At 34.5% G+C, this 19,519-nt stretch overlaps 1 protein-coding gene across 2 annotated transcripts in view; it reads right to left on the bottom strand.

The window, feature by feature from the left end:
* Window positions 1-19,519, bottom strand: part of LOC117182208 (paired box protein Pax-5-like) — a 380,233-nt gene that overhangs the window by 45,723 nt on the left and 314,991 nt on the right. For both annotated transcript variants that reach the window (XM_033375273.1, XM_033375272.1), the window contains one exon: window positions 8,090-8,349. In XM_033375273.1, coding sequence (XP_033231164.1) covers window positions 8,090-8,349 — 260 coding nt within the window. The remainder of the gene's footprint in view (window positions 1-8,089; window positions 8,350-19,519) is intronic.

Below are 19,519 nucleotides of genomic sequence, written 5' to 3'. Positions count from 1 at the left end.
TATTCTCGGAAGTTTAAAAAGAAAAAAAAATTTTAGCATAAAATCAGCAAAAAACGTCAAAAATATGGCGTAATCCATTTTTCAATTTGCCTCGTGACGGCGCTAAATGGACGGACCTTTTCAGATAGAACTTCAGTAAGACTATGTTAATAACCTATATTCCGCGTCATTTCATTTCGTGTGCGAATATATTTTCTGAAAATAGCGCTTTTAAAATGAGCGTTTAACGTCCGCCCTTTCATAAGCGCGTGATATATATGATTGGCATTACGGCACTGCATGAATAGGTATTGGCCATCTGGAAATCGGTGAAAATCCAGATGTGACGATGCTATTTTATACGATTTAGGTTGATTGATTAACAGGCTTCGGCCGCTTCATGATTCTCAATCTTTCAGCAGGGAAAAGTAGTTTTCGGCGCTCGAAGAATTTTGTTCTATAGTCAATAATTCAGCGCAGAAATTTATCAACATATGTAAGTTTTATTCAGAAAAGTTCGCCAAACATAAACATGGCACTCATTTTTCTTCATTTTGTCGAATTACGTTACATTTTTCGCTTTATATAGAAAATTGTCGCTGGGGGTATTGTCGTCACTTGACAAGTGGGGAAAAATCGAGGGCGCTATTAGATTTTCAAACAGCAGTCTCCCTTTCATAACTTTGAGAAACGAACTATATTTGTGACCGAATTCTCAGCTACGGCTGACTAAAACAACACAGTCGAGGAGAAGAAAAAGGATGAGAGGTTTTGAGACATTAGAAGGGAGCTGCGGCAACTGTACCACAAATATTCGGTAAAAATAATTTGCCTTGTGATAGGTTCTCTCGGGACAGCGCAGCTATCAGTGGTTCATAATCTCAAAGCCATAATGCGAATGCTAAGAACATGAATGTATTGAATGTATTGAATTTAATACACTTTCTAATCAAGGGTATGGAGTACTTAATACCCTCAATAGATACTTGTTGTATACACGGTCTCACTGATTTAGAAACTACAATATTACGTATAGATACGCGTGGTCCGCGGTAGTTTTAATGCGAATGACTGCGAATCAAGACACAAATTAAACAAGCGAGTTCGACTAAATTGAATCTGTCGCTGGACGCGCGAAGAGCGTGGTGCAGGAGGAAGGGACAGTATGTGGCATTGATAGATAGAGAAACAATTTCAATTCCATTATATGTCTTTATTATCTTGCGTACGTACGGGCTGTTTCATATAGTAGCTGACACGTGGGACGATTGCTAGATAGAAGAGTGGGATGAGAATCGGGGTGAAGTAAGTGGGAGGGGGGGGGGCGCGCGCGATGGAGAGCGTGGAGGGAATGTTGGGCGGGGTGAGGTAGAACGAAGGATGGCCGACAGAGCTGAAATTCGCTGTTACGCGAACGTACGGGTCTCTAGAATAATTAAATGACCATTCGGGGTAGATGGGGGTGCGAGCATAGGGCTCGTTAAACCTCACTGTCAAGTCGCGATTGTACGACCAGCTACTGGTTCGAAAATTCGAACGACAGGGTTGTTCCATGATCGATATAAACCCCGTTTCGGACCTACAAACGGACGAGCTTGGAGTGTTTTAGTTTTACGATTAAATCGATCGAAATGAATCCTCTCGAAAGCATAGCTTTCTATATTCATCCCAGCGGCTCTATTCGTATAAGCTTTCCAATCTGGCTTTTATAACAATAACCCTGTTGAGTATTAACCATTCAAAATAACTCAAAATATAAAATGTACCTTACAAATCAAAGGAAAATGTTTATTTATTTATTATATTGCCATAGAGATTTAGAAGGTGACAGGTGTAATTTCAATGAATCAAAAATATTAAAAGAAAAAGTTTATAGAGATCTGGTAAGTGATTTACGATGGCTGTAACAGGAGTATTCTGAAAAAATGTTTGTCCTAATCCTTTGTGTTCATGACGGTTACATCCAGTTCAAAATTGGAATATTATAGCCATGTATCAATCAGATGCTGAGATTTTTGCGGGTAGAGTACAGGCGGGAATCATCCTTAGGTCACTCCGTGATTGTGAGAATATACTCCTACTGCGGAAAAACTCGTGCTATCGGTATGTAGTTACGCACATAGACATATAACTCTCTAAATACCTGTCATTTTAAGAACAAAATCACCCCTCTAAGTATTGATGTCGTTCTAGACGAGGAATTGTAAGGCGGAGGTCGCAGAAAGCAAAGCAGGATAACTCGAGTCCTCGCATTTTGAGCTAATTCAAGGCGGACGAAATCAAGGTCTTAAGAATCGAGGCCTCGCCTTGGGCTTGTCTTGGGGGCTTAAGTTTCGTCCGGCAGATGTGCATATTTTCTTAGCTAAACCGACAGTCTGGAAAGGGATAATACATTAAAACTCGTGTAGAATAATTATGGGGAAATTTTTTAACTCCTCTAAACAAATTACGTATGCCAGAAATCGTAAAAACTTGTAGATTACAAATAATTTATTTTCATATCATTAATTAAAAAATTTTAACCAAATTTGTCCGCACTTACGGGCAGCTTACAAACAATAGACCCCTATTAAGAAGGGTCAGGGAGGATGGGGCTTCAGAATATTGGATTTTCATTCAATGGTAGTTGTTCGCGCATATGATAGTGAAGACTGAAACCTCTAAGCCAAGCCCAAACTAAGGCTTTGAATTTCGAGCCAGCGCGTAAGGCTCGACTTAGCTTGGTTGGAAAATGTCCTTGCCTCACATAACAGCAAAACTACATCTATAAAAGGGCTGTTCACTCTCGAGTTGAGACTCGATCGATCTAAACAATCCTAGATTTACTCTATCGCGACTTCAAACTGAGAGAGTCCACAGGATTTAAAAGAGCCGAGGTATAAGAGTTGCTACGGGGCTACAGGAGTCGAGTCGAGTTTCACACGAGTTGAGGGGAGTGAAAGCGTGTTTCTCATTCTTAACTCACAACCGATAAACAGCAGTCACACAGATAACTCACCTGTGTGCCACACAAACGCATTTGAAAGTATGCAGTTGTAGCGTTAATATATATCTCCCCAAATCTTAATGTTTTCAAATAAGTATACATACTGTAGCCTGTAACTACTTCAAAGCGCCAGACGCCTCGAGTCTTAAGAGTTCGCATTATTTAATGTTGGCAAATTCTATAAGCGCGCGTATTATATTTTTCTTTAAGGCCATGTAACGAGAGGGTCATAACATGCGACCACATGGAATGAGATATCATTTTGAAAATTTGGAATGCTTAATAGAAGACATGAAGGAAGGTATCTGGTCCTAAATAATTAGAACTGTGAAAACAGTTTTCTTTTAATTACTAATTGAAAGAAGTACCGACCGTGCGGTACAACACAGTAAGCAATTTTCAATTTTGTCAATGTCACGAACATTGTACACAAATAATGCAAAAATTAATGTTTGCACTTGAAATGCAAATAAACCAATTTATATGTTTAGATAGTACGTGTCTGGCATACGTATCAGCTGTATCAGAGTACCACTATCGCTGCGAGTAGACAACTTCAAACTTATACTGGTCTGTGGGTAATACAGATTGCATGATTACCGACAGAGAAAGATAAAAGTCAAACTTCTGCCGTAAAGCCTAAATGCGTCGGTCGATATTTTTTATTTTCATAAATAAACTTTTTTCTTTGCCCAACTCTGCGTTTTGCCCCAAAAATTCCTTTAATATTTAATAATATTAAACTAACGTTTTTTCCTCGTTATTTAAACTTTTATTTTTAAATATGAATGGAAAAATGTTGATCTCTGAACTGCCTTGATCAGCTAGTCCAATGGCTCAGATGGGTGATTAAGGTAATTGAAGTATCTAAACCAGCGATTCCCAAACTGCTACCCTGGGTAGGGTGGCTATCCGGCGGTAGGGGGATGCCACTCCGGGCCGGATAGCTCGGTAGGCTCCAAGGCAGAGTCCCCGCTGTGAGCATGGGACTATTTTTTTGACCTAGCAGGAATGCCTTTCATTGTTCTGAGATTGAGACCTGTTACAATAATTGAAGTTATGAAGGTATGACACAATTAAATTTAAATGAGCTGAATCAATTTCGTGATATAATTTTAGAAATATGGAAAAAAGTTCATAAAAATCGGGTAATATTTTCACTAAATTTGCCATTTTTCAGGCTCGGCTCTAATTTTCTTATAATGATAAGGTCGAGCGCAACAAGCGGCCCTACCGTCCCCCAGAAAGAGCGAAAAAAGTTTGGGAATCGCTGATCTAAACATAAGGAATATTCCGTAAAATTACCTAGCGACTTAGTTGTAGCTTATGTTACGGAATTTTCCGTACGATTAACCCTCCCAGGGGGTAAGGGATATTGTTACGCAATTTAGAGTAATACTAGTCCCAGCTGTTTAAGAAGTTAATATTACGGAAAAATGTAATATTAATACGAAGTGTAACATTGTGTAAAATTGTAACACTGCCGGTAACGGTGAAAACCATACACTGTGACTGGTCACAGAAATAATGTTGGTTAAATCCCTACCTCTTTGCATCGTTTCGTAGAGGGCCGCATAGCACCCTTGTGACTAGTCACTGAAATAATTTTGGTCAAACCCCGACCCTTTTCCAAGGTCTCGTGGATGGCGTGACGGCACCCCTGTGACTGTGCACAGAATTATGTTGGTCAAACTCCTAGCCTTTTCCACCGTCGCGTGGGGTGTGGGAAGGCATCCCTGTGACTGGTAACAGAAATTACGTTGGCCAAAAGCCAACCCTTTTCCAAGGTCTCGTGGAGGGCATGAAGGCACCCCTGTGACTGGTCATAGAAATAATGTTGGTCAAATCCCTAAATCTCTTTAACGTCTCGTGTGGGGGGGGGGGGCGTGAAAGCGTCTTTATGTCTGGCCACAGAAATAATGTTTCCAAACCCCTTCCCCTTTCTAACGTTTTGTGGGGGCTGAATAGCACCCCTGTGACTGGTCGCAGAAATAATGTTTTCAAACCCGTACACCTTTCCAACGTCTAGTGGGCTGGAGACACCCCTGAAATACCTTTGTGATTTTGGCCTTCAAATTTAAATTTGCAAAATTTACAACGTTTTGAATCCACATGAATGTTATTTTCTGCCGTGAACTTTTTAATTCATATAAACCTCAAGTATTTGCGTCTCGCTTGAATTCTGTTCAATGCTATAATGATTTCTGAGGGTACAAACTACAGGAAGATTAATCCTGTTAAGTTGCCTGGGATGTGGACGAACTTTGAAATCGATATAATACCTTCCGTTAAGTATAATTGTTAAAATTTTGATCCAGAACAATTCTTTTTTAGTCAAAGTGCACTCAAGATAATTCCGAAAAATTCCTCCTCAGGCCAAATTCACAACACTTTGAAACCAAACGAATGTTATTTTTTGACATATTTGAAATAATTTGAACCCGTTGTAATACACTCTTCTTACTGTTTAAACAAATATCAAAGAATTATTATCTCGAATATTGATACGGATATTAGCCTTTTTCCGTTACTCTACTCTTATCACTCACCGAAATTAATGCACATGTCGCTTTGTTCATATGAGATTATAACCGAAGTATCGACAGTGAAATACAAAAATAACATTAATGTTGCCTCGAGCAGAGCAGAGCAGTAAATAGAATAATTCGTTTGACACTCGAAAGGGCAGCTCCCGCACCGTTATTCGAAAGCAATTGAGTCAATCTTAAGCAATATAATGCAGGAGTAATAATGGACTTTAGGGTGAATCTGGTCCTAGTACCCACCCTGGAATCACGAATTTAGGGTGAATGTGGATGGGTTTAGGGTTTAGGATCAGCATGGGGTATCTTTGGGCAGCTGTAACGTGACAACAAACAGCCCCAATATATAGGTTGCGATTTTCTTTTGCGTATATAGCAAGCATTAAGCTTAACGTTTAATTGGATTGTGAAATAAACATAAAAAATGTTAATCATGTAAGTGTGATCAAAATAATTTAGAATAAAATATAAATACACTATTACTTAGATCCATGTAAAAATAATATTTAAAAAAGAACATATTTTGTAAGCGTTCATTCAACTATATACTTTAATTACATCATATTATTGTATATAATAAGGTTAAATTGATAGCAGCCATACTCATGAAAGCAAAAGAGACGCTTTTATGCACCATCCAATATAGTGTCTCGATCGCACTCACGCGTCCGTATAACTGGAATAAATGCGGCTTTATATTTCTTAATAATAATAAGTCTATATGTATTTTGTTTTTTATTTAGAAGTTGCGTAAAGAATTCTCAAATTTAATGTCCCATAATTGAACAGAATTCTGGAAACGAATGTGACGGGTTCCTGTAAGGAAATTATGAAAATGATGGTGGAATAAGGGGGTAGTGATGAACGATGGAGAGAAAAGGGAAGAGAAATACATGTTTATGATCTCCCCTCAGGACAGGGAGGGTATAATGTACCGTGGGGACGAACTGTAACCATTTCTGATGTGCGAGAATTATAATCCAATATATACACAGAATGGCAGCCACAAACACTGAGTGCTCTTGCCGCAACTGCTGTCATTTTGTGACTTTGTATCACAGCACTCTTAATCATATTACTCCAGGCATGTACCGTCTAACACTTTCTCAATGAGCTCTTCACTTTTGAGAATATCAAATCAGATGTCATGTAACAAGCAGGTACAAGCTTTGCAGGCAGACATTCGCTCAAAAAGCAATTTTACAGTTACTTTAGCTGTGATACCAAGTTGCTCAATAGCTTACTTCTGTCAAATGAAATAGTGTACATAATACATTTGGTATATAAAGTGAAATCACTGACTTTATATCTATGTACTATGTACAAAAAATGCATTGTGGCTAGAACGACAGGCCTGTTACCGCAATCCATTTTGCCTGAATGAATCGTGACTTTACAAACTTTCTTTCTGCAAGTAAAATATATTAATTGAGTATAGATTTTGGAGTGTTCATTTTTTAGTTTTATTTACTTGTGTAAGCTATTACTCAAAAACTGACTGCGAAATGTCTCGATAACCGAGAAGGGAGTCACGTGGGCTGACACGTGACTAGAATATTTTCGAGCAGCAGTGGTTATTCACGCAACGCAGTGGAATGAATGGGGGCACGTGCTGCGCGACATTTGACTGATGACCCTATGAAGTATAAATTTGTGTTTTTCTAATCCTAGTCCAACCACGTATAATAACTTAAGGCAGGTTATAAAATGAATTCGATAATATGACAATATTGTGTTTAATATAGTGCTGATTCAACATTGACAGCTATCATGTTAGATTGACACAACCTTTGCTGATTTTTTGGCCGTTGAAACAAATTCCGTGGGAACGAGAAAAACAATTATTAATTCTGAAATGAAGGGATACTGTAATGCAGATAATACAAGAAAGCTCTACGACATAAAACACAACTTTTTTTACAATATAATTCTTTTTTACGATCCGATACTCTCTAGGTTTTCATTTACAAAAATTAAAAAATCCTCATGGATAAAAAAAGTCAAATATTCCATACAGAAAAACTTATAATCGGGTCTGTTATTGTGCCAAAAACACTAAAAATCATTCAAACGATTTAGAATTTTCGAACTTTGAGCAATAATGAAACTCGACTGTTCTTAAAAAATATCATAATTTGAAATTACTTTCGCCAAAACTACTAATATTTTCAAACTTTTTAGAAATCAATAGAACTCAATAAAATTTCCAAAGTAATTTCTGCTTTTCATATTAAGAATTCGAATTTTCATTACGTTCTTTTGGTATTCTGAAAATGCTGTTCCCTTGCACCCCGGCGTTTCTGCTATTCCTATATATTTTCATAAAATTAATCAAAGCTTTCTTGCATTGCTTTATGCTTTTCTTATGCCAATTTTAGGATAATTTTATATTCACTTCAAACTTAGTGCTAAGTCTTTCTGGCTTTAAACAAATTTTTTAAATTAAGGATTGAAGAGTTCCTCGATCATAGGCAAATTGATTAAGCCTATTGGTCATTTTCATTAAAAAGAATCTTCTTTTCAAATTAATGTTGGAAAAAATTTAATTGAAATAGATATATCAAATAAGAAGGAATCTTACCATCGTCAGCTCGCTTTCGCTTGATGCTATTTCCATTAGGGTCTTGATGATGCGCCGGAATACCTAAGATTCCACTTATGCTATAGGCATTAGGTGCTGTTGCCGTAGGATGGCCAGCCGCCGTTGCAGGGGCATGTGCTATCACTGATACTGAGCCACCTGAACCTGGTTGCCCTTGTTGCTGACCTTGCTGCTGTTGCGCTTGCTGTTGTTGCTGGTGCGCGTGCTTCGCCTTCTCAGCAGCTTTATTTCTTACAATACTGCAAAATACGATAAACGCGATACATCTTTAATACGCATTGTCTTCAAGCAAGGTACACGGTTATATCTTTTAAAGAGAAACTGAATATTTATTGTTATTTGGGATCGCTTTAGTCCAAAAAAATTGATTATATTGGGAAGTTTGTCTTTACTGTTCCTCAATATAGATTTTTATATCTATAAAAAGAAAGAATACCAGAACCTAGTCAGGTACAAAAGGATTCAGGAGAGGTGCGTTCGAGTTTATGAGTGTAAGGCTTAAAGTCATAATCTATCACAAGATTTATCCAAAGCATTTTAATCATATTATTTTAATTATTCTTATACTTTTTCGTTGCTAGTTTTCTTCACAATAAAAACTGATTCAGAATTAAACAAAATATTTAGATAAAAAATCCGTTAATTTTATTGCAGTTAACGGTAATCGCGAAATATGTGTTTAAACATGATCAGAGGTTTTTAAATGGCACGCTTTTGCATTGACTTTATTTCATGTATTTTTTAAATTAAATTTCATTCCGGATAAAAATCTAAAAGAATCAAAGAATACTATAGAGATGTGGGTTATTTCGTATAATGGGCAGACATTAAGTACTTGATTTATACCATAGATGTGTTTGTGGGCTAGGTAATGGTGCAGGGAGTTCGAACGACTACGATCAATCAGATGACACCTGTTGCCCAACTTCCCCCATTCGTTGTCCACCTTCACCAATTCACAACAATTAGCAGCGATCCTTATCAAGGTTGATTGTGGGGCGGTCCCAAATTCGTCGAACCTTAACGACCACCTGCTATCGTTTGCCTTCTAAACGTATTCTTATAAACAGTACCAATCACTGTTCGTTTAGTTTTTTAATTTATTTGTACGTGTAGACAAAAAGGATTCAATTTGTCTATCTTAGTTTGCTGAATATTTAAGCTTAATTTTTCGGAAATTTATCTATTTTTTAAAATACTTTTGGACAGCTTAGGGAAAAGATGAAATTTCAAGATTAGCCTGAAAAATCTGAAATTACTTTTGAATATATGTGCACCCGAATTATCTGTGGACACCTATTCCCTATGCAATTTGTAAATGAGAAGCTGAAGGTAGTTTTTAACAGCAAGCAAGCTGTACTGAATTATGGGGCTGGCGAGACTAGGCACCACGTGGTATGCCTCCCTTGGCGCCGCGAAATCGCTCCCTGACGGCCACTTCTGAACTAAACTACTCTGTTATACATTCTAAAAGTCAGTCCCCATAAACTTTCTAACAGAAGATTTCTCTTTAACACAGTGGCTAATGTCTGTAGAGGTACAGAAAAAAACTGGTATTCTTGAGAACTAAATTTGATTAGAAGAGATAAGGTAAAAAGTTGTTTTTGAGATATGAAATTAAACTTTTTTTATATAAAAATATTAGTGCTAACTACAAGAGACTGAAATGTTCTGTCAACTCTACAACATTTATTTGTACCACATAAATTACATCAGTTTTATGCCTTGTTCAGATCATCAAATGAATTAAATTTAATTGTTCCAATCAAGCTAAGATAATATTATATGTGACTTAATATTGTCGTTTAAGCATGCATTCCAAGTTAGATATCTGTCAAAGGCCAATTGGACAACATTCCAGATAACGTTTGCGAATGCAATATAAGGGCTTTATTATTTTCACATTGTTGTGGTTATTTCCACTAAGTTATTTATGGACAAATTGATCCTAAATTATCAAAACATGCTTAACTTCACCTTCAGCCACAGAAAGCAAGATAAAAAAAGTGGACCTCTATCATTCAAACTATTACACGTAATTGTTAAAGTACTATCAAATGAGATTGTGCACATTTGAATGTTCTATACGTAAAAACAGAATAACATTAGAATTTTAGGTATTGCAGAAGGTGGTTAAAGGTGGCAAGCTCATGTACTTAAGCGAATACGAAGGGAAACGTACGTAGCTCGGAATGTTGAAAGACCATATAGCATAGAGAACATCTAGGAGAGAAAAGGGAAGTTCAGGCTGGCGGCAGCGTCCTGGTCTGGAACCGCAAACTTTAATGTTCGCATTACTTTTATGCGCGACTTTATACCAAGTATCCTATCAAATATATATGACCCACGTCCTGCTTCCTGGAGCACCTCTATCCCTGGCTAAATTATTGCGAATAAAACTTTATACTCGAATTACCCCTACGCTAACTTTATCGTATTTCATCTGGACTACCTACCTCACGACCGTTTGGAACTATATCTAGAGATTCTAGTAGAATGTCTCCAATGGCTGGAATGATCCGAATGCTGCAGTTCAAATTAGCATGCAATTTTGAATAGGAATTTATTTCAAATTTTTTCAAAAGTATTTGTACTATCTTAGCTCGGTATTTATATAGATTTTTAGATATATACCATTCCCCCTTCTATAAGACAAATTCCTTACGAGAGTTAGCATCGGTTTAAGGGCAAGTTAGCATTATTTGGATACTGCTGATAGCTATCATACCAATGCAATACAATTTGAACTTTTATCCAGTTATTTATTAAACTATACGTTAAATCTCGACTAATATAAGGCAATGAATGACACCAATAGTGAGCCATTTAATGTAAAGATCACATACCAAGATTTATAGATATAGTGATTATCAATTCTGTCGGCTGCAGTTGACTTGCGTCCTATGGTTAGAATCGACGGGGTGCCTAGCCAAATAGTAGTCATCTCTCTCTTCCCCCACCACTTGAATGATAGACCTGACATGAGAGGAGCAGGGGTAGATAATTTAAAAAAATTACGCATAGAATTTAAAAAATATTTCATAAGATTTTGAAAGATTATTTCAGTACATTTCTCAAAGGCTAAAAAATTTTTTTTTAATGTCAGATTCCAAAATATTTCAAAGAATTGATATATTTCAGCAATATTTCAAAGATTTTACATGGATACCAAAGGTTTTCAATAAACTTTGCAAAGATTTTAAGGATTTCACAAAGATTTTAATATACATATATTAAATACATATGTGAAATATGTGTGATATATGCTAGTATTTATTATATGTTTAATATATTAAATAATTAATATTAACATTGCAAACAAACCAATTCGCACCTGTGTACCGTTTATGTATGGAGGGTTGTAGTGTACCGTTTGAGGGTTAAAAATATTCCAGAAGATTTCAAAGATTCAAACCGGTTTCAAAGATTTAAAATATTTTAAAGATATTTCACAAAGATTTGAGACGACTTAAAAATCCCCAAACTGGAAAATTTCCAAATGGGAAAAATCCAGAAAAATAAAACTTCCAAATAATAAAATTACCGAATTGCAAAATGCCCAAATAATAATGCACCCGAATTTAAACAATAACATTTTTTATAAATATGATTTATTGATAAAAGTACAATAATCAATTATTTTGGTAAAAAAATTATTTTTGATGTTTAAAGTTTCTGAAATTATCGTTTTAATTTCAAATAACAATAATTGGCAGAAAGTTTTATCGAAAAATATATCCTTTTTTCAATTATTGTTATTTTAAATTCAAACAATAATTTTAGAATCTTTAAACATAAAAAATAATTCTTTTGATGAAAATATTTGTATATTGTATCTTTTATAAATATATAATATTTATAAAAAAATTGTTTCATTAAATTTGAGTATTTCATCATTCGGGAATTTTCTAGTTCGAACTTTATTATGATTCGGAAACTTATGTGTAAATTACTATAGCAGAAAACGCTGCCAATTCTAACCCTGGATATGTGCGAAAGGAAAATTAGGGAAATAAGAGGTGAAAGAAAATGAGTGACACAAAAAGTGGAAAGGGAAAAAAGAAACGGAGGGCGAGGACACAAGTCAGATAGGCCCTCCGTCGATATGACCCTAGGATGCAAGACCCCGTCAGAGAGTCTCTCCAAGAACAAAAAACCGATTGTGAAATTTGAATCGTTGTGTCGAACGGAATCTGACACTCCGGTATAGAACTTGTTTACTCGCTCAATGTTTTATAATTTTTTAATTTTATGTTAAATATGAATCGGAATTGTCAGATTCAAATGATTTAAATGTTGACGACCGATCCAAAAATGTAATTTAGATTCCAATAGATGATATCCAATTCGCATTCTTAAAAAAAAAACAGTAACTGAAGCATTCGCTCGATCATTCCTAATTTCCTGGGTGATAAGGTGAATATGGGGGCATTAATATTGTTTATCAACTGTAGCGATACCGATATCTAACACAGCTTGAAGGCATGAGTCGAATTGTGGAACGCTCAGTGGGTGGTGCTTTCTCTTTCCATGCATGCTTTCTACCCCTTTCCAACTTCTCGTGGTTGCGAGAAGGCACCCCCTGTGACCTGACCCCTCCACAACTGAACCCCAGCCATGCTTAGATAGGTTTCTTCACACTCTTTCCATAAATAATCACCATTTTTGAAAAATCTGGAAGTGGAAATTGTGATTGCAATTGTTTATTAATTTAAACAACATTCAAATGGCTTTTGAACATACAATATCTGCTTTAGCAAAATTTTATATTCACCCAAAGGTTAATATATTTTGGAGATTTTCAAATCTTTTTAAAACAATAAAAAAAAAATCTGCCCGTTGAACGGGCACATTCTCATTCCGCGTTGCGCGCGATTCGATTCCCTCGCACGTTTGAGCGTGCCTAGGGCGCGCAACTGTTGGTTCTCGCGCTTCGCACATGATGATGTATTTATCTCGCGCTCCGTCTTTGTATTTTTCCCTCATTTGTGCACAGACCAGTTAAAATTAAAGGTCAAAGAATCAAAAAAAGTAATTTGCTGATTAAGAATTATCATTTGTTAAAGTCCCTTCTACCTTAAAAAATACATTCTCATCGTGTATCTCATTTCTACATCATGTTCAACACTTTAATGTCAAATGTATATTACATTTATTTACGTACCTCGGCCTGAGTTTCCTCATTCAGATATTGCAAACTAAAATACAAATTTTATTTGTCATGATAACTTTAATATATGATTTTTATTTCGCATTATATTTTATACTCAGCAATCCTGAAAAAATGTTTCATTTCAATAAATTTATATTGTGATATTATGACGTAATTTTTTTAATAACATAAAAAAAGGATTTTTCACCATAATTTTATTGACTGTTTTCTCGTCTCTTGCGTTCTTTGGCTGTAAATTCGAATTTTCGACTCTCTTACGGCGTGTAGTGTTGAGTAGTTTCGTAAAAAAGCTGAATTATTAGATTTTTCACTTTGATTTTCCATGGCTGAAACTATAAATATTGGCAGTAGAAGACTGGTTAACGAACTTGACCTATATTTTTTGACCACAAACCAGTGTGCAAAAGAAAATTCTTATTGGAAAACTCCTTTGAAAGTGATCGCGTCGTCAGAAAAACGACATACCGACAGAAAATTTCGTAAAAAGTATTTTTTTCAACTTAGGGGGTTCCAAAACGTCAAGAATTGGCGAAAACTTTTGACCCACATTCTTGAAAGTTAATTAATTATTTTTCTAAAAATAGTTGAAATCAATGAATGAACATTTAATGCCTGTCGAAACTGTAGTAGAAAACATTCGAAATATATGACACATCCGCTGAAAACATAAAATTTTCACCATATTCCCTTATTCATTAAATATCTGCCCACCTAACAAGAATTTTTTGTCATAAACTATTATCTAATAGCGGACTAAACATCGCCACATTTTGAGGCCGATCGCTTTTTGGCTCTTGTATATAAAAAAAAATGTGTTGAAATTTCAAAAATTTGTAAGATTACACATGTGCAATATATATGCATATTCTTCTTGCAGATGGTAAAATGATGTAGTAGTGTTAGTGAGGATGTTCAAGCTATTATGACCCATTATACCTAACCGAGAGAGGATTGCAGAGTATTTAGAATTTAGGGGATTTAGAGGATTTTGTGGATTGTGGCAGATGCTCTCTTACATTAGTGTATAACACTGTATCACTGCATAGTGCCATAGAAATATCAGGTGCCGAAAGTCAAGCGAATCTCTATCCTGTACCGCGTCGTGTCGTTTTCTGCTGCACAGTAGATACAATAAGCGGCTCACTCTACGAACGTTGTATGTTCTGTAGAACCGCACAATAGCTGGATGAATTCTGATATTTTGCCACCTCTAGAGGGCAATCCTCTAATATGCCGTTCTAGCAGCTTATATATCTACACAGTGCATCCTCTATAAGCCAAAATTTAGACGTTACAGTAAAATGTCACTTATCCCGCTTATCCTGCTTTCAGTGCAAAGGATTTTAGTAGTTCTCCTGGCTCAACAGATTTAAAAAGTTTTAAAGGTATATATTGAAACAGTAAAAAAATATCTAAATTTTGTATGGAGGTATGAGAATGATAACTGAATAAAGACTAATTTTTCGAAATTCTCTTTGTAACCTTTTTTAGTACTTTAGGACAGTGTTTAACACATTCATCGATCAATATCACTAATAAATCAGTCATTTCTCCTTTTAGTTAGAGCAAAAATAATGATAAAAATTGTCCATCGTGGGAAACATTATGTATAATTTTTCCACATGGGATAGTCTCCAAAAAAGTTTATTTTCGGTCTTTATCCAGTTTTCGCCTTCATGATATTGAAAACTATTATATTCCGATTCGGAAGTATTTTGACATTTTGGCAAATCGCAGAATAAGTATAATGCACATGTACAACGGTCTTGAAAATACTTTTTCTTGAATTTTCTATCGCACGAAATTATTTATTGGTTGGAGTCTAAAGTATAGGTAAATTAAATCAGAATACGGTCGAACGATACGATGTGTCATGCCGCACCATTCCATTGCAATTCACCCCAAATATCGCGTCACAGTCATTTTGATGAAGTGCGCCTCGGACTCGGATGAGTGCATTATTATATCTGGGAACGTAGGCTGTATTGTCAAGCGGCAGCTGCCTGCCAAGTATCGTATACACGACTATATTAACCGAGCCTCCGTTCTGTTGTGGGACCGGGACAGAAAAATTGTTTGTGCGTGGGGCCAGATTTGTATACGTATATGATTATACCAGAGTGTGCGAATGTTTGTTTGTGATGAGCACAAAAGGTGTGCTCCAACAATGCACCGACGAGTCAACAGTCACGACGACGGCACTCCTAAGCACAATGTAACACACGATTTATAATACATAGTCCCCTCCCTCACAGGGTATCATGGGAAGAGCCGCAGTCAAGTACCGGATTTAGGCTATGTGCTTATTATACACCCAAGGTATAGGTTTCTGTCTGTGGTGCCAAGTTTCCTAACCAAGGACCGGTGAATGTGAAACATAATAAACATGCCACCTGAGGGAGACAAGATAGGATATACGTTTGTATGTCTCTTTTTATATTTATTTACAAAAATATTCAAAACAATATAAAACTGTTCAATAGATTTCTTATTATTCATAGATTTGGACTAACTAAAATTGTTTTTAAAGCATTTCAAAACATGCTAAAATATTTTTGGGTAATTTTAAAAGGCATTCAAATCATTCGCAATTATTGAATGTTAACTCACGGAGATTCCAAAGTTTAGGCTGCATCTAATGCGGCTGTAGGGAATATTGGAATCTTGGCAATTATACATAATGAAAAAATGTACACGAAAAGGTTCTAAATTATGTTCTGAAAATTTTTAAGTCGGTGTGTGATATTCATATTTGGTGACAGAACTCGAAAAAAATTAACTTTAGGACGTTACTTTATTCTTTAAGATTTAATATATTCACCTGAACATAACAGAATTCATTCATATCCAGATGAATGTACATTTATCTATACATTCAAAAGAATTAAACAGAATTTACAGAACTCAAAAGAATGCAAAGTTCATCAAAAGAATTAAAGATGCAATAAAAATAATTTAAAAGCAACTTCATGAATAAAGTAGTGGTCAACTCCTCGCTGAAATGTCAGTCTGTAAAACAGAGTAACCGCTTCAATCGAGAAACAAATTCTGTAATTTCCTGGTAAATTCAAGATCATGATTTTATGCGGCCCTTACAAAAAAAGTTTCTGATTAACAACAGTAATAAAATAGCTTTTCTTATTTCCTATTTTGCAGTCAGTGCAGTTTGTGGAAAGTTTTAGATTTTTGACAGTGAGTAATATTGTTTTGAGAGAAGTGAAATCAAGTGCGTTTGAACTTCTTTTTACAAAACACAGAAGGCAGCAGTAGCGGAAGAAAAATTCTTAAAAGAATTCTTTGGTAAGTACATTTTTTACAGTACTAACATCAAGCACTATGACTGCAACGCAAGCATTACATTCATGTAACCTTACCGTACAATCTGTGTTTCGCGATTGTGCTGGCAGAAATGTTCATAACTTTATAGATTTTGGACCTTTTTTCTATATTGCTTCCTCATATAATATAATATATTTCGTTTACAAAAAAAATATTTGCTTCCCTTAATGTACAATACATATAAATGTAAAGCAACTTTGCCGTATGCTAATTTACAAACTATACAATTTTCCCAGCATTCTTCTAAAGTAAAATAATTCTGATTTTACCTTATCTTATGAATCTTTTTAGTAATCCCTCTCATTTGTAATCGATCTTGACCCTTAAGCAAATTATATTAACTGATAATGATTCAAAAATTTTAATACAGATTCGACATGTTTTCATTGTTTTCAGATTTTCAGTAATTTGAGGTTAGGAAACTTGAAGAATTTTAAACACTTGACAAATGATGAATTGGCTGTCGAGTTGTATAGGGTGATTGATCCGCAAGTAGCTGAAATTTTGAAACGTAAGAACAATAATCTGATTCGTAATTTTCACGAAAAATGTTTTCCATATATAAAGTAGAATAGTTAAAATTAAAGTCATATTAATGAAGACCTCACTGAAGTAAAAAACGAAAAAAAGATAAGCTTTTTGGAAAAAGATGAGAATGAGGAATTCTTAAAAACAATTTTATAATCATTGGAAAATATATTAAAATTATTTCATTATTTTTTAGGATTGAGCAAAGGAGAAAACTGAGAATAGTATATGTAAATTGTGAAGCGAAATTTATATTAGCGATTTTTGCCTAGTGCTGGGAAAGACGAATTTTTTTATTTTCATTCAATTCATGCGCTGGCCATTTGATTTGCTAAAATTTTTCCCGTTTTCTTTGGTACATTTTAGGTGAGATAAATTTTCTACAGGCTTCAAAAACTTGTAGAATAATTTTAAATGCTTTTAAAAATGATTTCATTATTTTAAGGATTTAGGGCACATGATACTTATAAAATTATCGATTACATTAGTGTATGGTTCCGCCGGCTTTTTCCCTGCAATAACATAGAGTTTTTCTTAAAATTTTAGGTAATGATAGCGAACATGCTGAAGGATGTCCCCGAACTCTTATTTTGTGGGACAATTTAAAAAAATTTAATTTTGCTAAATTTGGTTAATGTGTCTGTATTTTGAGGTTATGTGTGGCCATTTTCCCCAGCTTTACTTCTAAACCACACAATATGTTTTGCCGAAAACTTCGGACAAGCAAAAAAAACATTATAACTAATGCCCCCGAACTAAACTTGTTTGTAGGCAATTGAAAAAGTTTATTTCATAAATAATTTCCAAATGATGAAAAATTAAATTACAGAAAGCTGAAAACCGAGCCTAAAATCAAAATAGTGCACAGGCATAAAATTGTTATTTACTAGAATGAAGTTTTTTGTTATTTTCTCTCAAAAAAAGAGTTCGGGGATGTCTATTATACTATTTTATAGCATCTCCGAATTCACTTTTTGAAAATTTTAATCTTTATGGACAAAAGCCTGAGGGAACCGAACCCGATATACCACACGACGAAGTATCACATACACATTTTTTTAAGCAAGTAGAAACTTTATCGCACATTAAATGTACAAAACAAATGGAAAAGTTTTTAGCAATTACACTGGTCAGCCCCTGAATTGAATGCAAATTAAAAAATTCGTCATTATCATTACATTTTTCAAAACTTACTAAATTATCCTACAATTAGGTTGAAAATTTATTTCTATCATTGTAAATTCGTCTTTTTGGTAGAAAAATAATCTTCTTGATTGAAAATAAAACTCTGCACTCTGCACTACTGTGCATGCAACGCATAAAGCGTTTCATTGGCTGCCGTTCGTGCGCTTATTTTAAATGTACAAAGCTCTTACAAGATTTTAAGCATTTGAAGGAATGATAGAAAAATTCAATTCCCGACATTGTGAAATTTCCAAATTCAAAAATTCTCTATTGTAAACGATTAAAAAATAGTTTTTTAATATTTATTTCTTTATTCAAAATACAATAATGAAATAATTTAATCAAAGTCACATTTTTAAATTTTATTAGGTTTGTAACATTTTTGTTTGAATTAAAAATAACAATAAGTGTATAAAAATTGTATACAAAAATTAATTCAAACACACGTGCTAAGAAACTTTGTAGAATTCAACTCATGACTGATTTCTCTCTAAGTTTATTTCTAAGTTTTATCTAAATTAGACATTTAAGCTTTGAGGACGTTTTTCGTAATTTGTTAAAATTCTGGACACAATTTCAAACAAAATTGTTCATATAGAAATAGATTTTTTTTCAAGTATTGCAATTTTAAATTGAAGCGATAATTTTCAAAAACTTTAAACATTAAAAAAGTTTGTTTCTTTAATAAAAATATTTATATAAAAATATTAATATTTAATGCTTATAAATATTTTTTAGGAATTTTTCAATTCGGGACTCTTATGTTTTGGCAAGTTTATCATTTCAAGAAATTTATTATTCAGGAATTTTTCAATTTGGAAATTTCACAATATCGAGAATTTTAATTTTCGGGATTTTTCAATAGTCGCTTATAATCTTCGAAGAGTTTTGTATTTAATATACTTTTTTGAAAGTTTTAAAATAAATTCTACTGAGTTTCTATTTAGCCATTCAACTTTGATCAAACTTGAATTTGAATTATTGGGTTCTATTTCAAATTTTATCTACTTCAGTACTTTTGCGGATTTTAACGGAGAGAACATAAATAATTTTTCCTTTTGTTTTTTAATTCACAATTGTTTTCTCAAATGCATTTCTTCAAGATCCTCGTCCAAAACTCTGAAACTTTTGTCTGAAACATTTCTCACGAAAACGCATATTTTTTCTGATAGGGGGGGGGGGGG

This window comes from Belonocnema kinseyi, chromosome 10 (genome assembly GCF_010883055.1).
Source record: "Belonocnema kinseyi isolate 2016_QV_RU_SX_M_011 chromosome 10, B_treatae_v1, whole genome shotgun sequence".
Taxonomy (NCBI): Eukaryota; Metazoa; Arthropoda; class Insecta; order Hymenoptera; family Cynipidae; genus Belonocnema; species Belonocnema kinseyi.
The sequence above is the reverse complement of the archived record's forward strand: the minus strand, read 5'-3'. Positions and strand labels throughout refer to the sequence as shown.